This window comes from Maniola jurtina, chromosome 20 (assembly GCF_905333055.1).
Source record: "Maniola jurtina chromosome 20, ilManJurt1.1, whole genome shotgun sequence".
NCBI lineage: Eukaryota > Metazoa > Arthropoda > Insecta > Lepidoptera > Nymphalidae > Maniola > Maniola jurtina.
Window position 1 is genome coordinate 2206064 of NC_060048.1, and position 27490 is coordinate 2233553.

The 27490-nt window shown below is 37.7% G+C and overlaps 1 protein-coding gene across 1 annotated transcript in view; it reads right to left on the bottom strand.

The window, feature by feature from the left end:
- LOC123875831 overlaps positions 1-19627 on the bottom strand; it is a 31024-nt gene extending 11397 nt beyond the window's left edge. Inside the window, exons 1-12 of the mRNA XM_045921877.1 lie at positions 19449-19627; positions 18885-19033; positions 16634-16796; positions 13680-13855; positions 7895-8037; positions 6619-6791; positions 4780-5006; positions 3646-3745; positions 2892-3070; positions 1943-2050; positions 959-1125; positions 464-661 (exon numbers count right to left, since the gene is read on the bottom strand). Of these exons, the coding sequence (XP_045777833.1) occupies positions 464-661; positions 959-1125; positions 1943-2050; positions 2892-3070; positions 3646-3745; positions 4780-5006; positions 6619-6791; positions 7895-8037; positions 13680-13855; positions 16634-16796; positions 18885-19033; positions 19449-19605 (1940 nt within the window). The 5' untranslated portion in view covers positions 19606-19627. The remainder of the gene's footprint in view (positions 1-463; positions 662-958; positions 1126-1942; positions 2051-2891; positions 3071-3645; positions 3746-4779; positions 5007-6618; positions 6792-7894; positions 8038-13679; positions 13856-16633; positions 16797-18884; positions 19034-19448) is intronic.
- Between the last annotated feature and the right edge of the window lie 7863 nt (positions 19628-27490).

A 27490-nucleotide genomic window follows, 5' to 3' on the forward strand; every position in this document is an offset into this window, starting at 1 on the left:
AGTATTATTACAGTTTTAAAAGTCCTCAATGCACTATTTACTCTTGTTTCAAAGATACGCGGATTGTAATTGGTAGGAAACACGCTTGTTGATCTGGAGATGCTGCTAGCTATTGATGAAACAGTTACAGAGTACTAGGACTTTGGTGCAACCGTATAATTTGTATGCAATACGATTGTTCTGACCGTGATATGCTAACAGACCCTTCAGTTCCCTGACCTGCAGGTTCTGAAAGATGTTGATGAAGATGATAAAGAAATCACTTTAACACGTTCACACCGGGACCACATGAACTGTTATATGGTGTTCGGACGGTACAAATCTTCATATTATGACCATCGGTGGTACATGACAGCCGCCTAAACCAAAAGTCTTACCGGGTGGGGTAACTTGAGACGATCGTGCTAAGAGAACTAGAAGCATGGGTCAATTTTAGAAACGAAAATAGGAAAAAGCAACTTACAGCCTCTTATACATGATCTCGAGTATGAGGACAGCGACGGAGAAGAATGCGCCGTATAGTGTGGCGATGAGCGCCGGGTACATGTCGGTGATGCCCACACTGCTGAATGTAGAAACGCTGCCCGAGCAGTGCGGCTTGCCGACTTGGAGACGGTGGTGTATGTTCGCTTGGACGCCAGTCTCACGGATTTTGGCGAAGCTGTAATGAAACATTTTTTTTTCTTGTTGCGTGATTATAACAGTGTTTTTAGAATTCCGTATTTCATAAGGAATATAGGAACCCTTATAGGATTACTTCGTTATCTGTCTGTCCGTGTCTCTATCGACCTGTCAAGAAAACCTATAGGGTGCTTCCCGATGACCTAGAATCATGAAGTTTGGCAGGTAGGTAGGTTTTATCGCACAAGTAAAGGAAAAATCCGAAAAACATGATTCGGTTGCGATAATTCATTAAATCACATATAGATGGCGCAGACCGCGTAGATCACAATCGCACCTGATTTTGAACAAATCCTTGTAAGGAGATCGTTTTTGCCCAGGGAGCCAAGGATCGATTTCGTTAAGGTAATCTATCTCTACCAGGTCACATTTCTCCTCTTCAAGGAACGTCTCTTGGATCAGCCTGTACCCTGGGTTCAGTTCCATGTGGAAAGCGAACAGACCCTGAGAATAAAAACGGCAATTTAGGTAGGTAGGTATAATACAGTGGCATGCATAAAGTTCCAAGCCAGGGCATTTGTTAGGTAGGTAGGCACTTATTCTCTGACAGGTCAATCACTACACATCACAACCCATATTATAAATGCGAAAGACGTGTGTTTGTTTGTTGGTTTATTGGTTTGTCCTCCAATCAAGTCGCAACGGAGCAACGAAACAACAACGAGACAACAGTCGATGTGATTTCGTATGGGTTTAAGACTTGGACAGTGACATAGGCTACTTTTTATTCCGGAATATCAAACAGTTCCCACGGGATTTTCATAAAGCTAAATCCACGCGGACGAAGTCGCGGGCCTCAGCTAGTAGCTTCTGAAAACGGTATAATGATTTTTAATGAACTAAGTAGGTATAGACTAGGTGTGAAGACTGAATTGTGGTACTATTTTAATATTACATAATAATTTAATATCAATAAAATATGAATGTTGTTTGTGATAAAATAATTATGTCTATTAAATAGGTGATATTTGTATAATTTATTTTACAATGTATTTATTTTATACAATATTTTATTATCTTTGAAGTATGTATTACTTTTCTTATTAATTCTATGTGCATCATCCCGTGCTCTCGTCACCAAATCCGTACACCAAAGGTTGCCTGTAAGAGATTGCTACAGCAATAAGGCCGCCTTTGCACCATCTTGTATAGTTTCTTTCAATGTTTTCTGTATATATGTTTGCGTGTGCAATAAAGTTTCCCAAATGAATAAATAAATACAATAAATAAGTAGGTATATATCTCTTTACTTAGTACTTACTTTTCTCACTTTTTCGATGCCTTCTTTCATGCTGTAAAAGTTGGGCTTTTTCCCTTTCGGTGCGATTTTCTTATCGTAAATAGCTTTTCTGATTGGGTCATTCATTTTCTGGAATAAAAATTACCCAATTGGGTAAAAGATCTGAAATATTCTCGAACCACTGGCACTGTAAAGTAGGATTTTCCATTCAGCCTGTAAGTTGTATACCTAATTTTCATTTTGTAAATCAGAAATTCAGATGCAGGTTTCAAAAGTTACGTATATTAGCGAAACTTAAAATTAACCCGAAAAGGTGACCAACTGACTGATTTATTCATGCACAGCTCAAACTTCTGGACGGATCGGACTGAAATTTTTCAGGCAGATAGGTATTATAACGTAGACATCTGCTAAGATTTTTGAAAATTCAACCCCTAAGGGGCAAAAAAAATTTGGAAAGTATATTCCACGCAGATGAAGTCGCGGGCGTAAGCTAGTGTCATGTCCTCCTGGAAAAAGCACATTATACAATCGAAGATTATGTGAATGATAAAAAAGCATGCATTTGACTCGCTCTAGCAATGCGCGGGGCTGCAATTGTTTATAGTATGGCATATTATTGTAAATTGAACAGTTGAAAAGAGCAACCGCCGAGTTTCTTGCTGGTTCTTCTCGGTAGGAACGGCATTCCGAACCAGTGGTAAATTATTTTGACGATTCAAAAGCACTTGTAAAAGACCATCGATGTATATGGATTAGCCTTTCCCATACAATTCCGTCCGCAAGAATACGCTTGAATCTTACGTCATCGTCATTGACAAAGTCAAGAGACTTTTGCAAATTCTCTTGACTTTTTGAGCGCGTTTTTTATCTTCGAAGGGCCCATCCATATACATCGATGTAAAAGACTACTTAAATGAAAATCTATTCTATTCTAAGATATAATTCTGTGGTTAATCATTGAACTCACACTAAAAAAATACCGGTTATATTCAAAATCACTAGCCCCTAGTTTCAATGGTGAGTTCAGTAGGTCAGGCAGGGTCTTCACTGAGGAGCTGGGTGCCCGCAGCAGCACCACTATGTTCGCCGAGTAGGCAGCGTAAAGGATTGTTAACGCCACGAATAACAACAATGTTACACAGCGACCTGTAAGTTTTGAACGGTTTTTAGGGTTCCGTACCTCAAAAGGAAAAACGGAACCCTTATAGGATCACTTTGTTGTCGGTCTGTCCGTCTGTCCGTCTGCCATGTCTGTCAAGAAAACCTATAGAGTACTTCCCGTTGACCTAGAATCATGAAATTTGGCAATTAGGCAGGTCTTATAACACAAGTAAAGGAAAAAATCCGAAAACTGTGAATTTGTGATTAAATAAAATAAAAAAAATTAAAATGTGTTTCAATTTTCGAAGTAAGCTAACTATACCAAGTGGGGTATCATATGAAAGGCCTTTACATGTAAATTCTAAATCAGATTTTTATTTATTTTTATGCAAAATAGTTTTTGATTTATCGTGCAAAATGTCGGGAAAATACCCGAGTACGGAACCCTCAGTGCGCAAGTCTGATTCGCACTTGGCTGGTTTTTTAAGTACTAACATAGATATTCCGCGACAGTGGGAGCTTGGGCTCCGCCTCCAACCAAAGAAATCAGAAAAACAAAACGAACAACATTCGAATAATGCAACGAGTCTAACAAAAGTTTGCTAATTCTAGGTTGATACCTGCAGCATATCTCGGTTCCAAAGTACATCCTTGCTGCAACACTGCGCCAATAATCAAGATAAGCACATCTGCCCAAGTCCCATCCAGCTGCAGTGGATGCTGTAACATATACAGTGATCAGCGATCACTTACATAATTACCAAGTGGGTACATTTCGTAGAAATATCTGAACGAACAAGGAAAAAGTGCCATGACCTGATTAGGTTTGAATTTTGGTGAATGAGTTTAGTTGTTACGTAAAAATTGTAACATTTTTTAAGAAATATAATGGACTAGCTGATACCCGCGACTTCGTTCGCGTGGATGTAGGGTTTTTAAAATTCCCGTGGGAACTCTTTGATTTTCCGGGATAAAAAGTAGCCTATGTGCTAATCCAGGGTATAATCTATCTCCATTCTAAATTTCAGCCCAATCCGTCCAGGAGTTTTTGCGTGAAGGAGTAACAAACATACACACACACACACACACACACACACACACACACACACACACACACATACAAACTTTCTCCTTTATAATATTAGATAGTGTGATGGCAGATTTGCACTTACTCAGCGGATCTTATCCTACATAGCGGATTGCGAAGCTGAAGTGGCAATAGGCAGGGCGATAAACGTTGGGATCCTAAGACGCTATAATGGCGAACTCTCACATTGGAAAGAGCAGCATTGGAAGACCTCCTACTAGGTGGACAGATCAAGCAAGTCGCAAGGAGTGAATTGATGATGTGATAGACTGCATCATCTCGTCACTCGTGCTTGAGTGATTACGATTGAGATCATGATGGGAACAACATGGGAACTAATGAGTATGTGCTCGTATGCTTGTACTGACTACTGACCCAGAAATGGAAGGGGTATCATTGAAATGATTATTTTACCAAACAGAAAATCCAGATGCTTATAAACCTAGAGCTGGTACTTACGTTCCGCGACCTGGACGATATACCTACTGCTCGATTAAGTAGGTATAGGTACCTACTTGGTCTGCCTGGCCTCTAACTTTGACGTGATGATACGGCACAGCCTAGCGTGAAGGTAAAGATCGCGAACCACACTGTATTTACCAGTGAAGCGGAGTACAAAGGAGTAGAAGAGGTATTTCAGAGCTAGGGGAGGTATTTGATACATTACCATGCTAACGCTGGCCTCCCACTTGGACGTGATGTAGAGAAACACGGCGCATCCCAGCACGCAAATGAAGATCGCGAACCATACCGCACCAGTGAAGGGTAGAGCGAATATATTCTCCATCAGAGCTAAAGGAGGCTCCCTGAACGAGAATCTGACTGCCGTCGAGCCTATCATGGCTATGTAGTCTATCACTTTCGTGCGGTCTTCTGTGAAAATCGTTATCGTACCTGAAAACTAAAGCTTGTACAATATTTCGACAGTTAAAAAGATTCCTTGATGACAGTGGAAGGTCAGGGTCTGTGCATATCTCTATCAGTAGTGGGCCGGCGATGGGTCGATCATGAATATCTTCGTTAATGGCAGATTCACACTCACTCAGACAAGCGTGATGCCATGATGTGATAGATTGTATCATCGCATCACGTATGTCTATGTGAGTGCAAATAAGATCATGATAGGATCAACGGGAATATGCTGCACTGTATGAGTGAAGCAACGCGAAGATATTTTCCATCAGGACTAGGGGAGGTATTTCAGAGCTAGGCGAAGCATTGCAGAGCTAGATGAGGTATTTCAGAGCTATGTGAAGCATTGCAGAGCTAGACGGTTTATTGTAAAGCTAGGGGGGGAATTCGGTTAGCGCCTGGCCGTCTCACTTTGATGTGATGTAAAGAAATACGGCACAGCCCAGCACGCAAATGAAAATCACGAACTATATCGCACAAGTGAAAGACAATGCAACAATGTTCTCTATCAGGACTAGAGGCGGTATTTCAGAGCTAGATGAAGTATTGCAGAGCTATAGATGAGGCATTGCAGACCTGGGTTAAGCATTTGGTACGTTACTATGCTAATTTTTTACTTCTTACTTTGACGGGATGTAGAGGCACACGGAACAGCCTAGCACGCAGGTAAATATCGCAAACTACACCGCTCCAGTGAAAGGCAACGCAAAGATGTTCTCGATCAGGGCTCGAGGAGATATTTCAGAGCTAGGTGAAGCATTGCGGAGCTAGATGAGGTATTTTAGATCTAGATGAGGTATTTCCGAGCTAGGTGAAGTATTGCAGAGCTAGACGGTTCATTGCAGAGCTAGGGGAAGCGTTTGGTACATTACCATGCTAACGCTAGCTTCCCACTTGGACGTGATGTAAAGGATCACGGCACAGCCCAGCACACTCATGAAGATTGCGAACCATACCCCACTAGTGAAAGGCAATAGAAAGATGTTCTGGACAAGAGGTAGGGGAGGCTCCCTGAACACGAAGTGGAGTGCCGTCGAGCCTATCATAGCTATGTAGTCTACCACTTTCATGCGATCCTCCGTGAAGAGTGCTATCGTACCTGAAAACTAAAGCTTGTACAGAATGGCGTCCAGTTAAAAAGAGAAAAAGACCCCACTGCACGCCACCGTAAGCAATTATTTCACTCTTGCCACTGCTTGCCTGGTGCACTTCGACCGCCCGTTGTACCAGAGCCTTTTTTCGGCGCACATGCAAACTGTGGAACCATCTCCCTTCGGCGGCAGTATTCCCACTAGATTACATTCAGGATAGGTGCTGCAAATCTTCATGGGCGGCGGTAATTACTTAACATCAGGTGACCTACCTGCTGGTTTGCTTGTTTTTTTTTTTATTTGAAAAAAGATTCCTCGATGAAAGTGGAGGGATAGGGTCTGCGCATATTATGTATCTACTTTCCATTCTTACTACACGGGAAAGGTAGACGGAAATCGCCTAGCAGCAGAGCTGATACGCTCCACATCGTGCACTCACTTTATATCTCTAAATAGATCGATTTAACCACTGCGCAGGTTGAAAGTCAGACCCATGAACTTACCAAGGTCACCTTCCTTCTTCAGTAGATGATCAATCAAGCCCTGCCAGTTGCCATCCTTATCCTTATATCCCCAAGTGTGAGTGAACAGCCTTTTTTCGCTCGCGTTGAGCATATCGAAGCATACCCTTACCACCATGTGCGACATTTTCGATATGGAGTCATGCTGAAGATTTCTAGAACATAACGTTGGTTTTATTTTCACAGAAGAATTATCAGTATTCCATTGCAGGATTAGCAAGCTGAAGTAGCAGTGGGCAGTAATGAATATCGCAGATCCTATGGACTTACCAAGGTCCCCTTCCTTCTTCAGTAGACGATCAATCAATCGGTCTGTCTGTCTGTCAGCCGTTTCCTTTTCAAAGAAGAAATTTCAGTGTTCCATTGCAGGATAGCAAGTTGAAATGGGCAACGACTGTCGCAACCGATGACTTATGGCAGATTTATTTTAGAGTGAAGATCGGCAAGTCCAACGTGGATTGACATACAGCCAGCTGGATTGAAGACCCGGGAAGTGGTTTGATGAGGAAGGAGGAGAACCGAGTGCAGTGGCGCTGTGACTCGCGCAGTGTGAGGGGACTCTCGGGACGGACTATGTCCAGCAGTGGTCACTGGACACAGACAGTCAGTTGATACCTTTCCTGGGTATAGGTGCAATAGGACCATAGCAAGCAAAAGAAGCGTATAACAGAGATGCAGAGTAATAGAGAAAGAGTCTGTGAGGGCCAGACCTTTGTTATTTTATAAAAGAAAGTTTCTATGCGCATTATCCCCAATACAAGTATAAACGATCAGCGACTATAAAGTTTGGATCACGGTGGTTTTGGCAGATAACAGTAGTAACAAAGACGTATAAATCTTTAACTTAAGTCTAAGCAAAGTCAAAGTGCGGTCTATAGATTCCAACCTAAGTATTATCTGACCCTCACGGCTCACGGGATCTTAGGCTGAGATCTATAGAGGGTACTTTGACATTGCTCAGACTTAAGACTCAATTAAAACGAGACAGATTTATGCCAGTAATATAACGCTGTCTGTATAACAGTGTCTTAAGCCGTAATTCGCACGAGCGTTAAAAAAGCGTTGCATTAAAACCCGGCGTTGCGCTGACAATACAAAGCGCGTAAAAAAAGCGTTGACGTGTGAAAAGATATTTGGGAATGCATTTGTTCTATTTTGAACGCTTTTTTAACGGGCGTTAAAAAAGCTCTCGTGCAAATGAGGCCTTAGTCTAAGGTAAGTCAAAGTGCGCCCTATAAATCTCAATTGCTGTACTCACAGTCTGTCATCCAAATGATCCCTAGTGTCATTGCTGTCGACTACAACCATCACCATAGTGAGAGGGTGTCCTGTTATATCCATCCTTCTCAGTGACATTATTTTAACGTTCCTGTAGTCCTCCACTGTGCCATATTTGGTTGACTATGAAAATAAAAGTGGTATCCAATTTTATAGTGTTAATTTTTTACTGCGGTTTCACCTGTGATCTGATGTTGTACCTACTACCTACCAATATGTGAAGGTGTAATGTAAAAGTGTAATGTGTGCTATGCTTAATGAATCCTTCTTTTTCTTCGTCGTAACACTCTTGGCAGAGCGGTCGTGGTCATGGTCAATGGATGGACTCTCACGCCTTCGTTGATCACGATGAGGCCGATGTGCATTCATAGTTCATACAGCTTGATCCAATGTTATGTCCAATAAAACATATTCCTTAATCCTTGCCCTTTTCAAGTGAATCTCATTCTAACGTACAAGGAGCAGATATATTTTCCTACATTTTAGACCTATTTCTTCCTTTAATTTAATAGCTAAGATCAACCTTGGCGCAATAATATAGTACTTGTGAGTAATTAAAGATTATACAATATGATTTAATTAGGTAGGTAGGTATATGTCATTTTATTATAAGTACCTAGGTAGGTATGTAAGTAATTAAAATTTAATTAAATATTTCCGATATTTAAATTCTGTAATCACGGTTTTATTAGAAAGCAAATTCATTTAAAAAATCTCTTATTTTTCTTAACCAACAATCATTTTTATTTCACACCATAGTTTTGATTTTTATCCCCGACCCAAAAAGAGGGGTGTTATAAGTTTGACGTGTGTATCTGTGTATCTGTGTGTCTGTGTATCTGTGTATCTGTGTATCTGTGTATCTGTGTATCTGTCTGTGGCATCGTAGCGCCTAAACGAATGAACCGATTTTAATTTAGTTTTTTTTGTTTGAAAGGTGGCTTGATCGAGAGTGTTCTTAGCTATAATCTAAAAAAATTGGTTCAGCCGTTTAAGAGTTATCAGCTCTTTTCTAGTTTTCTTGTAGAAAAGAAGGTTAGATAACCGTTAGGTTCATAATATTATGTCAATAGACAAATGTCAAGCTGTCAAGGTGGACGTTGCCTAAATACATAATTATATATTTGAAAATGATGTTTTGGAAAAATCAAATACTTTGGATCGTCGGGGGTGTTATAAATTTTTAATTTACACTTGTTTATTAACATCACAATGAAAAAGTAGGGTGTTTCTGACGTTAAATCGAAGTCACGCTCAAATGGATTTAGATAGTCATAGTCATTTATTCTTGATAATATACACTATACGTCAATCCAATAATTCAAATTATTTTTTATAATAAAATGTCACAATAATATTTTTCTTAAAAATATAGACTAAAATACAATAATAAATATTAATAGTCAATTTTATAAAGACTGCCATTTTGAAAAGCGTGACCAATAACTGCCAATAATTGTTGTATATGTTATCAGTGTGTGATAACAGTTCCATTTATGAATGCTACACGCCAATTGGGTATTTTCCTACATTTGAATTTGATAAATATTATTACTTTATTATAAACTAGGATAAAAATAATGACGAAAGCTGAAAAAAATATTAAAATCCAACAAAGATTTACAAAGTTACAGGCATTTTAATTTTGGAGTGGGAGGGTCTTCTATCCCTTTCTCGCAAAACGAAAATTTGTATGAAACCGCAGGAAGCTACTATGGCATTAGCACGGAGTGACGTCATAATGCTATTATCGATCTCTCTGTCTAATCTGAAATATTTAAATGCTTATAACTTTTTTGTTATTTGATCGATTTAATTAGTTTTTTTCAGTTTACTTTACATATTAACTTTTGAAATAGGCTAACAGTTTGTGGTGTTTAATTTTCAAATAATGGAAGCTTATTCCTGCGACTTTGTTCGCATGGACTACACAAATTTCAAGCACCTTCTTTTAAATTTTACCCTCTTAGGGGTTGAATTTTCAAAAATCCTTTCTTAGCGGATGTACGAGTAGCTACGTCAAAATAGATATCTGCATGCCAAACATCCCGATCAGACCAATAGTTTGAGCAGTGCGTTGATAGATCTGTTAGTCAGACAGTCAGTGACCTTTTCCTTAGATTTCATTCTCAACAAGATAAAGTTCAAAACTAAAACCCGACTACGAACACTGAAGTATTAGAGTAATATTGTTTGTCTGTCGTTTGGTGTTGATTTTTAATGTTGCTGTTCATGTATACCTAGAAAAACTATTTTTGGAGAGTCCCACTTTTTTTATGTAACATCCGTTAGGTCAATTTTTTTCTTATAAAATATAGCCTATGTCACCCGGGCCTTTACAACGAACCAATTGACACCTCATTCATCAAAATCGGCCCAGTAGTTTAGGCGCTACGATGGAACACACAGAATCTGGATACATACATACATACATAATATATACATTATACATACATACATACATAGACATTAAAATCAGTACCCTTCCTTTTGGCTTTGCCGCACAGTCGGGTAAAAAACGACTTTCGGGCTTTCTTGAGGCGGAGCGCAGGAGTCGGGAGCGATTACGATAAACCAAAATCTTAGTGGTCTACGCGCACAGGTAAGAAAACCACTCGGAAACCCTCTTAATATAACTAATTTATACATAACCTTAATTTCGAATGACATTGATTGCAACTTGCAGTGATTGCATATAACAACTTTACACACAGTACTTTTAATTAATCAATTTTATACATGTTAAGCCCCGGCTACACTCTCCGTCTTACATGAAAACTTACAAGCAAGTTTACGCCGTTAAGTGCGTGCGTGTGGACGGCAAAAAGGTATCCCGCGCAGTTCCAAAAGATCGGACCGCAGCTGTTCTCGATCTTGCTTGTTCAGTTTTAAGTGAGCAGGCAAGTCGGAGCGTGTAGCCGGGGCGTTAGACTAGATTTTATATAAACTAGATTTTAATTAAAGTAGATCATGACCTGGCGAGTTCTTAGAATGCATCTGTTTGACAACTTTCAACCAAGGACTTAGTGCTAAGCTTTAAAAAGATTTATTTACTAAATTATCAAAGTACCAGTATCTAATAACTGGGTAATAAGTGAGTAGTGGGTAAATAAAACTAACAGCTAAACTACGAATTATTAAGTCCTGTCCGTGCACTGAGGTTTTCCTACGTACCTACCTACCTTCTGATTTCCTCCTTCCAAAAGCGTATTCTTTCCAAAACGAGATTTTTCCTCTCCCAATTTTGACAGGTAAGGTGATGCGGGGCTATTCCGTCGGCGGGGTTATTCCAACTTTTGCCTGTAACTTTTATACTTTAATGATTTATCACTAGCGGCATCTATGAACGGATAGCGAAAACTCTTTTTCTAAAATTGACATTTAGATGGCGCTGCTAAAGCGTTAACTGTTTGACCGACAGTCATGTTTGTTTAGGACGCCATTTTTGACAAGTGTAGTGAAAATTAAGCTCCACGGATTTGGTATCAAAAGTGAGTAAAATTTATCATTTTCTATGGTTTCTATGGTTAAGGGACAATTTAAGAAACAGGAAATTATTTTGTGCTATTCAGTTTTATTTTGCGCTTTGTTTTTACGGAGATATTTGATGCGACATAATAACCCCTCAAATTCTAAGATGGGGGCTATTCCAACAAAAATGATATGACATAATAGCCCCACCATTTTAGTACGGTATTAAAAAAAGTCAGTGATGTGCTAGTGTCGATAAAATAATGATGAATGTTTATATGGGGCTCATACAATCTGATTTACAGTTATTAAATATTGCATTTTCTAAAATTTATAAAATATAATGTATTTTTTTTTACTTATTTGGGGAGCACTGTAATGTATTAGCGAAATAAAGTGAGTCAGATTAATTTTATTAGACTACCTACTCCTTTACATATTTTTTTACCCGACTAAAAGAAGGGTATTACCCGTATTAGAGTTAGACATTTTCGGTTTATTAGACCACGATTTTTTCTGCAACTACTGATTCGATTTTGATAAATGTGGTGTCATTAGCTTTGTCTTAGCGGCCCGATGGTCCATATCTATATGATGTCATGACGAATTCAATATGACGGATATGACATTCAAAAGTATGACAAGAAAAAAAAAGTGAGAGTCGTTAGCATTGTCTTAGCGCATCTTGAGTGTTTTTTTATCTATATGACGTTACGACGTGTTCAATATGGTGGATATGACATTCAAAAGTATGAGAGCAATAAATTACGTATTTAAAAAAACTAAAAAAATTATTCAAATTATTTTTCTAGTTTAACGAATCCGTTATTATGCAAAAAATTACAAAAATAAGAATAGTAAGTATTTAGTCGGGTTTTAGTTTTTGAACTTTATCTTGTTTACTTACTGCAATCTTAGATACCTACTTACTAACCTATGTTCTCTTATTAAGGTGAACTAAACACCTCTGCCCAACCTGACCCTTTTAGTTCGCCTTAAACTTAAAATTTAATTAGGTTTTTTAGTTAGTTTAGGTTAGTTTTAGGTCTTAAGTTGGTAGAATTTAAGTAAGTACTTATGCTCAACAAATTAAATATACGAAAATCACTATGACATGGCTGTTAGTTACCTCAAATACTTTAAGATGTTTGTTCATTACTTCATGTCTCATAAAAGGTATAGTGTTATTTCGTTATTAAGAATATTAAATTTAAATTCAGAATATTGTTTTAAAGACTACGTAATTTAAGATAGAAACTATAAAATTAAGACTGTTTAGTAATTTAGTTACTATTTATGTTACCCTGTTTTAAGCGGTACAGCGATATAAGTTCTGAAGACTACTTGATTTGCCTCATTAGATATTTAATAATAAATATATTAATTTATACGTAACCTATCTAATTTTGTTTTTTTTTTTTACTATCCTACAAACAATTAACACCGCTTTTTTAATACACTGACTATTGCTACAAGAGTACTTGGTGTTAAAACTCCTACTATCAGCCGTTAAAGTAAGATAAAAGTTTAATTCAATAATTTGAAACTGATTAAAATTTATCGAATTATTCGGCACATCACTAGCATGTATGGAGGCGCGGCGTAATAGCCCCATAATTTACAAAAAAAGATTTTAAAGGAATTTGAAACCTCCTACCTTATTTTAAAACTTAGAATAGTATGTATTCCGCTGTGATTCTTATGTACCACTAAGTATTACCTAAATAGAATCATAGATGGCAGAGACACAATCAAAAGTCGGAAAAGCCCCGCAGCGGGGCTATTCCGCCGTTTTCCAGAATTCAAATAAAAATTCCTGGTTGTTACATATAGGCATTGATTTTCTACAAAAGTAATACAGTGTAATCATTAACAGATAAATGATTTTTATGATGCACTTACTCATTTGTTGTTATTGCTTTCTTTAGTGAAATAGCAAAGATTTGAATTATACACGTCACTTTTTTTAGGCGGAATAGCCCCGCATGACCTTACGAATATTTCGCAGTTTTTTTATTTGGAAGATACCTAACTGGTTAAGGAAAGTTCTCCCCAATGAGTTCTATGTATTCTACTAGAAGTCATTGGTTCTCCCTTATGAAAGGAAACACTTATGAAAGAAGATAATCGAGAAGATTTTTTTTTTTCTTTGTGGTGCACAAGTTTTGTTTTCCATATTTGTTTTACAAGTGAAAAGGCTGCCTCCACTCCATTCTGCGGGTGTGCATTGAGCTTTATCCTATTTTTATAAAATTAAATTGGAATTAAAAACCTTGCGGTCTCTGACAGTTTACCTTGACATGTCTATTTTCTCCGCCGTTAGTGGCACTTGTTCTATAAATCACGTTTCTTTCTGTTAGAGAGTTGTTGGAGTTATATAAATCTAGAGATATTAGATTTTTAGAGCTGGCTGTCTGCCAAGCGCCTCTTGTGGTGTAAATAACATCCGAGCCTTCAGCGATTTTATATGCTGCAACAAAAATGTTATTTTGATTTATCTATAATATGGTGTATTTCAATGTTGTAAGGGTTAGGTGGCTCCCTTCTATAATCAAGGGTTGTAATTTTAAAAATTCCAAATCCAGACTCCTGAGCCCTTAGGGCCAGCGCAGACCGAACGCGTCGAATGACGGCAAGTGGAGATGAGGCGCGGTGAATGGCACGTCACAGATGGCAGGCCATGGTGACGAGTAGACCAGAGTTAACTGATCGGCGAGTGACGACGAATTCTCAGCGCGGGCGGCGCACCAAGTTACTTAAAAAAAAATAGCGAGCAAACGAGCAAGCGGATCACCTGTTGTTAAGTGATTACCGCCCGCCCATGAAAGTTTTGCAGTACCAGAGGAACCGGTAATGCGTTGCCAAATTTGTTGGTCCGCCCGTTGAATAACGTCATGTTGTAAATTGTAATCTAATGAAACATTGCAGAAGGGAGTTGATTCTACAGTTTGCATCTCTTATTTAGTCGTCTTACGAAAGCGAGCCAGTTAATGTAACTATTAGTAGACCAATTCTGTTGTACACAAACTTTACAATACAATCTAATCAAACAAACTAAATTGACAATTTTAAAATAAATACTCAGGTATAATAAGTATACTAAGATAGTGAAAATCTGTCAATTTCGTTTGTTTTAGAGATTTGCATAACGGTATTGGTAAAGCAACTTGAACCAGCAGTGGTAGATTAAAAAATTGTAAAAGTTTGATTGAATAAGATTTTTTTTTCTAAAATTACCCTGTAAAATAGGTAGTTACATATATTTTTAACTAGAAAATGCCCACGGCTTCGCCCGCGTGGATTTCGGTTTTTTTAAATCCCGTAGGAACTCTTTGATTTTCCCGGATAAAAAGTAGCCTATGTGCTAATCCAGGATATTATCTATCTCCATTCCAAATTACAACCAAATCCATTCAGTAGTTATTGCGTGAAAGAGTAACAAACACACACACACACACACACAAATGCAAACTTTCGCCTTTATAATATTACTGTGATTATGTGATGTCTACTAGAGTCTACATTAATGTTCGTCAATGCAACAAGCCGTGCAAATCAGATTTACATAAGTTATATAGTAGATTTGTAGTTCAACCACTTTACAGCATGTCAAGTAGGACGTGTATGGCATATTGGTGGTTTTAGTCATTTTAGTAATTGCACGTCGCATCCGGCTGGACATAAATTTGGGTTTATAGCTCAGTTTAGGTTATTCGCTATTTGAATGTAAAATTCGTTGTATCACTGAGGCTGGGCGCACATTGTGAGTGGCAGGGTGAAGTAAATTGAGGAAACTGTCGGTTTTGATCCTGAACGTTTCGTGAAGCCTCAACGTTTTGTTAAATCTTTCTTAACTGTCGTGAACTGTGGTGTGTGGCGTGTGGATGTTCCCGCAGTCTCACATAATGTACGGTCGGCCTCAGAATTCGAGTAGCAATTCCGTGATGCTATTGCATCAAAGCAAGCGAAGTGTGGGACGCCCTCCAGCACGATGGACCGACGATATAAAGCGGCTGGCGATAAGTGGCTGGATGAGGAAGGCTGAGGACCGGGTATGGTGGCGCTCTCTAGGGGAGGCCTATGTCCAGCCGTGGACGTCCACAGGCTTATGATGATGATGATGATTGCATCAAAAACCTGTCGCACTTAATTATGACCCTTTTCTATAAACACGCCAAACACACCTAACGCATGTGCATAACCGTGCAACGCGAATATAACCATTAAGGCGCTAAACGACTTACGGCCTTTGACTGTACATAGTCTATCGGTCTAATAATGATGATGTGCAACAGAATCAGCCATAATAGCTATGTGAGAGCATAGCGACAGCACATAAAGCCGTCGGTCCTGCGCCTGATCTGTCTCCGGTAGTGTCGGATTTGGGTCCCATCGGGCTATGAGAGTGAGGTAATAGAGAGTGTAGGGTGTAGAGTGTACTTGTGTTTGTGCACACAATGTGCCCTATAATAGTTCATGCGAATTTCGCCGAAATTTGCGCGGGGCAGAAAGTCTTAGAAATACATTAGCAGCTAATGTGGGCACAGCCTAACTAATAAATTCAGATTCAGACACGATTTAAGCATCTGTCAAGTCGCAATCAGTCTTGAAGTGGAATTTTGCTGTTGCTCTGGTTTTTTAATGATATTGATATCATAGACTAGGTGCCATAAATTGGGAAACCACACCAGTGTTTCTCAAACATTTTTTAACGTGGCTTACTTAACTTTAACGAACCTGTCAATTTTTCTAGTTTATATAAAGACAAAAATATTTGTATAGTTTAAAGAAGTTAGCCTCAGTACTTAAGTTTAGCTTCGTCAAAATAGAGAAGTGCTGATTTTAGGGATTTTAAGAAGAATTTTGTCCTATAAGTTCTTCGCAAATCGGAGAACCGAGAGGTTTAAATTACAAATGAATACTTCTGCGAAATAAATGTAGAGAAATAAACAAGACAAAAAAAATAGTTCTTTAACTTCTCTACCATATTGAAATTAAAAAGAAACATCACTATCATGATCAACCGGCCCACTACTGAGAACGGTTCTGCTCTCAGAGAGGGTTACGCTATAGTATGCCACGCTGGCCCAATACGGATTGGCAGACTTCACACACCTTTGAGAACATTGAAAACTCACAGGCATGCAGGTTTCCTCACGATGTTTTCCTTCACCGTTAAAGCAAGTGATATTTAATTGCTTGCTGATTGCAAAAATCTTAAAAATCTTAAGTATTCATATTTTCCTACCTTCAATAAAATGGTAATGGTCGCGGCCTATTCTCTTAGCGATGACAACGTTGCTGTTGAGAGGCATATCCAGCTTATCGAACAAGTCGAACTTGTATGCACCCACGTCTGAGTCCAGTATCAACCAGCGGTACGGAGACTTGAAGTATCCTTGCTCACTTGCCTGCGTACAGTAAAATAGTTTTATTTTACTTGTAATGTTCATTATATTATAAGTCAATCAAGAAATCAGCCTGTTTGCGTCCACTACTGGACATATACCTTCCCAAGAGCCCGCCATCAGACACGGTCCTCCGCCTTCCTCATCCACCCACTTGCTATTTCCTCCAATGGGTTGGAGATCGTCCCATACTGCGCTTGTTGGTTATATAAGTGTCAGTTCCAAATTAGAAGCCTCCATAAAAAATTTGAAAGCGAAAGATTTAGAACAAGACACTAAAGAAAAATTTCACGCTCGTTTCGCTCGCTTATTCATGATTTGTATCATAAAGTGCTTTATGTTCGTTTTCAACTCATCTAATAAGCATTATTAAATACAAAACCTCAAAAAACCGTGCGCATACAATTTTTTTGTTCATGTCCACGTATTATAATATCATGTATTATATATAGAATGAATACTTTCTGATAGTTTTCGAAATAGTTCATATTTATCTAATTAAAAATTGCGCTGACTTCGCTCGCGCTAATGCTTGCAAAAAAAATTAGCTTACTGAAAGGACCCCAAACTGGATGCCCGACGGGCCGGGACGGGCCCGATGGGCCATAGCATCTTTACGTAACCATACTTAATTAAAGTCTGTGTTTTAGCACTTTGTATTAATTTATGCAAAGGCCAATCAGTTTAAATTTATGCATAGGCATATCTACAAATAGATAACCCGAAGGTAATGACACACAATAATAATAAGTAGGACAGGTTTGTTTATTTTAAGACTTAAAAAATATAAATACCTACTTAGTTAAAAAAATATGATGAGGACTGCTTGGATCCTCAATACAAATCATAGGTTCGTGTGGTCTATTATTACTAATGTAATTATTTCAAAACTTATAAAGTTATAAGTAACCTACGTGCTTAAATCAACTACAACAAATGCCCTGTAATAATTTACAAATAAGTATTTAGGTAGGTAGTTCTCTTTTGGTTATAAAATTGTTACAATCGAATTGTCTGGTTATACTATAAGATAGATATTTAAATACAGAATTTAATATTTTGCAAGGGTCCAAGTTCGAATACTGTTTCTCTTCATACTGTGGCAAAGAATTATCATTAGACGCGTTGCAGGTAGTGGGCGCTGCACAACCAAAAATATTTTTTTGAATACAATAGTCACATATTAATTCAATATCCAGTCTAGAATATTTATCCCTCATTACCACCAATTAACATCTAAATCTATTCTTATTGTGTATTCAATTTCAGTTTCTAAATATTCAAAAATATAAATTGCGTATAAATATTAAGTAGTCATAATATACATATAAGGGTGATCGCATACCAAATAAATCCAGACAAGTAGTTCCTTATTTTCTCTGGAGAAACAGCACCCTCAAGAAAGGCGCAAAAGTGACTCTGGTGGCCTTGCGCTTTTCTCAGGTGGTATGCGATCACCTTTAGTATGTAGATGAGTGCACAGCCTTTGTCTAGGTAGTGTGATGAATACAGGCTGAATAATAAGGTATAATAAGCGGTTTGCTTAAATGTCATACCATACTTTATGCTATTTGTTTAACTAAGTATAGCCTGTGTTTACAAGTTACACCCTAGGTCTTACCTAAGTACCTATTAGGTGCATTGCAAGATTACCTAGTCATAATTGATTACGTAACATTATGGTTAGATATTATGCAAAAAAACACCTATTTTTCCAAAATATTAGCTCATAAATGATGCATAAAGTCATGGGAACTCTAAAAAATTAAACAGGCTGATTCACAACAAATCCTGGAATACAAGAGACCTTGAAAAGAACGTTCTTTGGTACCTACCTAGTTTTGTGAACTGCATAGGTATAGATAAATAGACCGTAATATTTAATCTGTATTGGATCTACTGGACCGATCGGTATGTATACGATCGGGCGGGTCGCTAGTAAAATAATAATGTATAAATTTATTTCTATCCATAGAAGATGTATGTTTAAGATTTTTCATCCCCAAAAGATAAGTAGGTAGGCATATCAATAGTACCTAGGTTGCACTTGCCACATCTCCCAGGATGAATAGATCCCCTGTGTCATATTACCTGTATCAAAAACGATTCAGTCCCAGGGCAGGATAGGTCCGCCAAAATAACCACTTGATGGAGAAAGTACTCAGTGGTATTCGGCTGGAGCGATGGCGCCAAAAATACGTTCACTTCGAAAAGATTTCGAGCTAACAAGTTCTTGTCATCTGTGAAATAAACTTTTTATAAATTACTTCTTCATTTCACTTTCAACAATAATCCGAGCTTTAGATAGTTAACAACTTTTTATAAAATTGTAGTGATTATTGATACCTATTAATAATAATAATTTAGAAGTAGAACTTTTTGAAAGCATAAATTGATATTTCGTAACGCCAGCGCAAAGGTGGAGTGGAGATAAACTCATCAGATTTATATACTTTGACATACCACTGAAATTTATATTATAACTAATACCTATCTGAAATACTTAAAACAATACAATGGCGCGCCTGAGCTGCGCCTTTCTGTAGTTTATTATCAAAAAAACGTTGCGCCGCATCTTGACTCTGCCGATGTGTCCTGCGCCTTATGTTTTTGGACATCTTAAAACTATTTAAACGAGAAAAATAATTCACTTACACCCAGACCAGCATAATTTCGGCATTAAAACTGCACAGGTCTGCGAGTATTCTGAAATTACAAAAGATAGTACCAAATCCTTAAGATTTGCTTTAACACATCCAATCCAATTGTAACAAAAAAAGAAAAAAATGAAAACTTTAATTTTAAAACGCATCTTAAAGTATAAACAACTTTACTTCGAAAGGAACTATTTAGAATTAAAGAAAGCATTTATTTAGAAAAATACAAATAACAAAGTAAAATGATATGTCGTTTACATAAAATATTATGTGTTATGTTGAAAACGAAACTGTACCTAATTTTTGTACAGTCCTAAAGAAAACAACATTTCATTTTATATTATTATCTTAGATTCTTCGGGATACGGGATCAAAATCGATTTTACGCTTATTAACTCCGTCAATTTTGAATCGATTTTCACAATTCCTTTTTCTTTGCAAAAGTTGTACTGTCAGGTTGTTACCATATAAGTTAGGTGAAGATTTGATGAACAGTTTTGGAAATAGAGGATGGAACTCCTCAACGAGTAACAGCATGCCTAAATATAGCGCAAGAGATCGCCTAAGTCTTAATATAGAAACCATACTAAGCTGTATTACCATAATATGAAAATGATAGATCGATTAGGTATTTAGACATACTTATCTAAATTTATTGGTATAATTGATGTACATTATTTACTTCACTTATTTTTATTTTATTTTATTTTATTTAATAGGAAGCCAACGGTATACAAAGAAAAGTAATTATGACGACTTATATAAACTTAGGACTATCAATGTATACTCACTTACAGTACTTGTATACTCACTATACACGTATACTCACTTATTTTAGAGGACTTCGTCCGCTTGTATTTAGGTGTTTAAAATCCCGCAGAAACTCTTTGATTTTCGGGTAAAAAGTTGTCTATGTCCCTCTTCAGGATGCAAGCTTTTTCTGTACCAACTAGATAAGACCTGCAACTTCATCCATGTGCATTTAAGTTTTTTTTAATCGCGTATAGAAACCCAATGATTTTTTGGGATCAAATGTAACCGCCTATGTCCTTCACCGGGATAAAAACTATCTGTGTACTAAGTTTCGTCATAATCGGTTAAACGGAAGACTTCCCTGGCCCAGTGGTAAGCACTGTGGTCTTATTAGTGGGAGGTCCCGGGTTTGATTCTCGGCAGGGGTTTGGAATTTTATAATTTCTAAGCCTTTGGTCTGGTCTGGTGGGAGGCTTCGACACTCTACCAGCGAAGCCGTGCCTTCCGGTACGATGCCGTGTAGAAACCAAAAGGGTAGGTATGGGTTAAACAAAAACTGCCATACCCCTTCTAGGTTAGCCCGCTTCCATCTTAGACTACATCATCACTTACCACCAGGTGAGATTGTAGTCAAGAGCTAACCTGTATTTGAATAAAATAAAATAAAAATGATTGCTAGTGAAAAGCTTACAGCTAGACAGACAGACATACTTTCGGATTTATGTTGATAGTTATGCGTTTGAAACGCATTTTTTCGCGACTGTACTAAAAGAGTATTGGACATCACGTATTCCGTTTGGATTTAACGACACGCCCGTAAAAGACGGTACCCTACTTATGAGCGGTTAGCATGTTATTACGATATTAGGTAAATACTTAAAGATTTACGTCTTCACTTAGGTAGATATCAATCATCATCATCATCTGCCAAACCCCTTCCAGGTTCGATTCTCGGCAGGGGTTTGGAATTTTATAATTTCTAAGCCTCTGGTCTGGTCTGGTGGGAGGCTTCGACACTCTACCGGCGAAGCCGTGTCTTCCGGTACGATGCCGTGTACAAACCAAAAGGGTAGGTATGGGTTAAACAAAAAGTGCCAAACCCCTTCCAGGTTAGCCCGCTTCCAACCTTAGACTGCATCATCACTTACCACCAGGTTAGATTGTAGTCAAGAGCTAACCTGTATTTGAATAAAATAAAATAAATATGATTGGCTATGAAAAGCTTACAGCTAGTCAGACAGACATACTTTCGGATTTATGTTGATAGTTATGCGTTTGAAACGCATTTTTTCGCGACTGTACTAAAAGGGTATTGGGCATCACGTATTCCGTTTGGATTTAACGACACGCCCGTAAAAGACGGTACCCTACTTATGGGCGGTTAGCATGTTATTACGATATTAGGTAAATACCTACTTAAAGATTTACGTCTTCACTTAGGTAGGTATCAATCATCATCATCATCATTATCAACTGATAGACGTTCACAGCTGGAGATACGTCTCCTTTAGGTGCTTCCACACGCCACGGTCTTGCGCCGCCTGAATCCAGCGGCTTCTTGCGACTCGTTTGATGTCGTCAGCTCTGTCCACCTAGTGAGAGGTCTTCATATTCTAGCATCTTGGGACCCTAAGGTCTATCGGTTTTTTTTTAACTGTGTCCACTTCAGCATCCCAATCCATTGAGCTATGGCGGTTACTCTGTTTCTCCTACGGATCTCCTCATTTCTATTGCAACGTGATTAAAAAACAAAGCAACAAACAAACACACTTTTGTATTTATTATTTTATAAAGGATGTATTAATTGGGTTTAATGAAAACTGCCAAACCCCTTCCAGGTACCCCGCTTCCATCCTTAGACTGCATCATCACTGACCACTAGGTGAGATTGCAGTCAAGGGCTAACTTGTATCTGAATTTAAAAAATGAAAGGGTGAGCTTTCGTTAAATCTTAATATTGACTGAAGAGAATCGGGTCCAGGGACTTTTGAGTGCGTAAGGTCTACTTACTACCAATTTCTTTTTCCTCACAAGAAGTGCAATATTTTTTCTCTTAAACATGACACATGTTATTCATAAATTATGAATACTCGGTAATTATGAACATGGTACAATGGTGTGGCCAGTCAAGACGAACCTTGACACACATCAAGGGGCTATATTCAAAGTTTGGCGAACGTGGGGACTTCTTATGAGTCAGCCGCGGTCGGTTTCTGAGAAAATGAGACAACGCTGCATCGCGAATTGCGAGCGCGTGACATCAATAATAATGAAAGGTTTGGTTAGAAAACAAGTGTAAATTAAAAATTTATAACACCCCCGACAAGTGAAGGTTATAGTAGCTAGAAAAGAGCTGTGATAACTTTCAAACGGCTGAACCGATTTTCTTGGATTATAGCTAAGAACACTCTCGATCAAGCCACCTTTCAAACGAAAAAACTAAATTAAAATCGGTTCATCACTTTAGGAGCTGCGATACCACAGACAGATACACACGTCAAACTTATATTAACACCCCTCTTTTTGGGTCGGGGGTTAATAGTAATGTTTCCATAGCATAGTAGGTACTTTTTAGCGCTCTTAATACTAACTCACAAGCAAATTCAATGAAAGCTTGTAGACTTGTAGACGCATTCTAGAAACTAATATTTGTGTCTATGGTTTGCAAGATTACCCTAAAAATATCTAGTTTAAAGTTACTGAGGTGTAGTCAAAGTACAAAACAAAATCTGAACAGACCGATAATTTTTAAACAATGTAGGTATGTATTTCATTTATTTAACTAAGCTTAAATGCAATAAATTTTCAAAATCCACTCATATCCTCCCGTAATAAGAGTTTCCCATATTAGTAACTGCAATATACTTACTAAATTATTTCGTAGTAAACTCATAACTTGACCCCATTTCATAAGAGCCCATGGTTTTCCTTATACAATTATCCCATTTATCATATTTTGTTATTGTCAGAAACGCTATGGGCTATGGAAACCTTATGGTCTATAATTGGAGTCATGAATATGAAATATGAGACGTTTTGCCATTACGTGTAATATGTTGCAAAATAATAATGTGTGGAACTGCATCGTCTGCATTGGACCATGACATGACATCTCAAGGAAAATGTAAATAGGAGTCTTATTCGCCCAAGATTGGAATCTAAAGCTCATTTATATTTATACATAAAAAAATATGGCGTGGAGACCTTGGGGCCATGGGGCCCGGGGCTCGGGTTTTTTGGAGAAAATTTCGAAAAGGGTTAGGGGTTTTTTTTTTTATTAATTATATTAAAAGTTTGGCCATCCACAGGGGTAATGCTGCCAGCATCTTGGGTACAATGCCTCGCTGCGGTGGTCTTGATGAGGTTTTAGATTTTTTTAAATAAAAATTAGCGAGCAAACGAGCAGACGGCTCCTTGAATAACCCTATGTTGAAATCTATTGGGATTTAATTTAATTCATTTTAGTTTTTGATTTAAATATTATTATATCTTAGTTTTAAAAAGATATCAAAAAAGTATATTAAAAAACCGACTTCCAAAACCACTAGGTACCTACATATAAAAAATATTTTTTATATCTACACATGCACATGACATGTATGTATGAAGTCAGGCGAGCTTTTTCTTTTATTATGCTCGCCCGACTTCATAACAATCACTTAACATCAGGTGACCCACCTGCTCATTTGCTCGCTATTTTTTACTAAAAAAAAGAAACTAGTCTAACTACAGACACCTTAAGAAATTAATAAGGCAGAAAATAAAAATACCTCGCATTACTAATCGTAGGAACGTGTTAGGCAATACATAAATCTACTTACTCATGCCTTAAACCCGCTACCTCTTAGTACGCAATTGCAAGGTAGGCGTGACATCCGTATGCACTTGAAGTCATCGACCATCGCACTGTGATTAATCATTTTTAGGGTTCCGTGGTAAAAGAAGGATTTATTAACACGTTAATCGTCCCCGTAGGACGAAAAGTCATTAGGTCGAAAATTACCAAACTGAGATACGAATACGAGGAAAAATAAAAAATAAACTTTTTTTTGACACTAGCTATTTCTGAATTTAGGTAGGTAAGTATAGTATTTATTAGTCTTCTCACTGGTATTTGATTCATGCAAAATATCTAAAAAAGTAATTGGTACCTATGTCTTAAAGATTATTATGAAAAATTGAAGTAATTAATTTTTCTTGGGCCTTGAATAACGTTGTTTCAAGTGATTTTTCGATCTAAGTTAGGTAGCAAATTTTCGCGTCTTTTTAACTAGTTTGTTAGAAATAGCGAAAATTCGTATGTCTATGGTTAGAAATTAACTTGATTTATAGATTTTTGCCTGAATTCTAAGTCCTGAACATGAAAAGCGTAAGTCGAAAAAGATAAGTATTTTGGCTTACCCCTTGGCTTGAAGTGATAAGCAAAAATATAACTGTTAAATAGGTATTTTAAACCATAGACATACAATTTTCGCTTCCATTTTTTAGAGACAGTGTTTGGAGATAAAAACTACCGTTTTACCGTTCACAAAATACATAATAACTGCCTTAGTTTTTAGAACTAACGTGGCTATACGACGGAACCCTGCCTTATGCGTATTCTAACACGCACTTGACCTGTTATTACATCATAATTCATAATCCACGAGGATGTATACCTAAGTAGAAATAGACACAGTACAGTACCGTGGTCAAAGTTCATTAAAATAATCACATAGCATTGACTTCCTATAATAGATCCATAAACAGGAAATGTCCGTATGCAAAAAACCTGCGCCAAAATTTATTAAGCTACTCATTAATTTTATCTATTCTAAACTTTTTTATTAACTAACTTGCGACCCGCTTAATTCCGAAGTAAAATATAAACAAGTAAATATAACACCCCCGACAAGTAAAGGTTACAGTAACTAGAAAAGAGCTGATAACTTTCAAACGGCTGAACCGATTTTCTTGGATTATAGCTAAGAACACTCTCGATCAAGCCACCTTTCAAATAAAACAAAAACGAAATTAAAATCAGTTCGTTAGTTTAGGAGCTACGATGCCACAGACAGATTTATTTATAAAATAACGAAGGTCTGGCACGCGCTGGCTCTCTGTATAGGTTATCACCGTGATTTCTGAAACTCAATTATCTTTTTCAAATTACCATGTAAATAATCTTTTTAATATTATTACTACGTTGCATATTCGACCATGCTTAAGGATACAGCTTGCATAAGTTATGTCCATAATGTTATGTCAGAACTCAGAACGGACACTAAAGAACTTGTTTGCATGTACTGCATGGTAATGTTGCTTACAGACAGTCATCTAGGCATATTTTCGTCTCGTTCATAATTTATTTGGATGTGTATATTTTTGCTATGCGTTGAATACTACGAAATGTACGCCTAATTACTTTGCATAGCCTAGATTAAAGCAGCGTGCACAAATTCAATCTTGAGCATTACACTCATAAATAAGAATTTTCTCCCCCGAAATCGAACCCAGAATGCAGCGTAAAAAGTGTGAGAATTATTTTAATGCAATTGTTTCGTTCCTAGTAATCTCACCTCAGCAACAGGATAAATTAAGCAAGTACCCTCAATGGTCCAGATTTGTATAAGGAACACGATTGGTTAACACCAAAAAATAGATGATTACCTATGGGATTTTGCTCCTAGCCTAGTTACAACTCAACGAATACAGATCAAAATTAAAAAAATCGGAATGTTTCATTATGTACATATATTGTATAGAACGTCTTTCTACTATTAGCTACATATTATGTATCATAAAAAATTTGTGCATTTTTATTTAAAAAAAAAGGTAGGTAGCACGCATAGGTACAAAATTGCCAAACCCGAAAAAATACAAATAAAATGAATGATCTTTAGCAATCAAATAGAAACATAAATCAATTAATTATCTCCAGATATTCGCCTTAATGTAACTTACCAACTAAGTTCTTACCAAACCAGGAAAAAGATCAATAAAATGAATATTCTCGGATGTCCAACGTACATGATAGCAATGGCCGAAATTGCGAAGCCAACTTGAAAACTTGTCATCTCCAAAACCAGTTTGTCGATATTATTGAACATCGGTACTTACTACTAGGGTTCATTGAATATAATAAAAAGCCTTCTTCCCAGATTAAAAGAGACAGAGTTTCTTGTTCAGTCGAAAAATCTGTGGAACCAAGTCCCTTCGGCGGTGTTCCCGCTAGATGACAACATGGGGTTAATCATGGGGTGGACCAATAAATTCCTGAAAGACCGGCAACGCATTGGCGGTTCTGCAAATGTTCATGGGCGGTGGTAACCTGTTTACGTTTCGTATAACGGTCACTCCGAATCGTATTTTTACGAAAACTTTACGAATCGAATACGAATGAGTGCACGCCCCGAGAAAGGATTTTCAGAAATTGCACCCGAGTCGAAGTCGAAGACTTCTGGAGTCGAATCTAAAACTATCACATCAAAATTCTTCAACAAAACTATTCCTAGGCTATCGGGAAGTTTTGACTCGGTGCCAAGAAATGTGGACTGGTATTGGATAGATTTTGAGTCATGGCTAAAATGCCTATTACCTACAAGCTACATAATATAGTATTCTGCCTTCTTTTGCTCGATATAGGCTTCTGCTTACTCTCAAACAAAGAAAACTATTTGACTCAGTGTAAATAGGTACCTACAGCTCAGAATACATCAATCAATCAGCCTGTTTGCGTCCACTGCTGGACATAGGCCTTCCCAAGAGCGCACAACCTCACACGATCCTCCGCCTTTCTTATCCACCCACTTCCCGCTATCTTCTAAAGGCCATCAATGCAGCGGGTTGGAGGTCGTCCCACACCGCGCTTGCTTATACGCGGTCTTCGCTCCAGATCACGTCTGCCCCAGCGGCCATCAGTTCTTCGGCAGACGTGTACTATCACACTTATAATATTATAAAGGCGAAAGTTTGTATGTGTGTGTGTGTGTGTGTGTGTGTGTGTGTGTGTGTGTGTGTGTGTGTGTGTGTGTGTGTGTGTGTGTGTGTGTGTGTGTATGTTTTTTACTCCTTCACGCAAAAACTACTGGACGGATTTGCCTGAAATTCGGAATGGAGATATATAATATCCTAGATTAGCACATAGGCTACTTTTTATCCCGGAAAACCAAAGAGTTCCCACGGGATTTCGAAAAACCTAAATCCACGCGGACGAAGTCGCGGGCGTCAGCTAGTTATTTATATTCTAAGCTGTAGTACCTACACTAATGGTACTTATACCAGTATACGGTAAAGTCCCAAATTCTA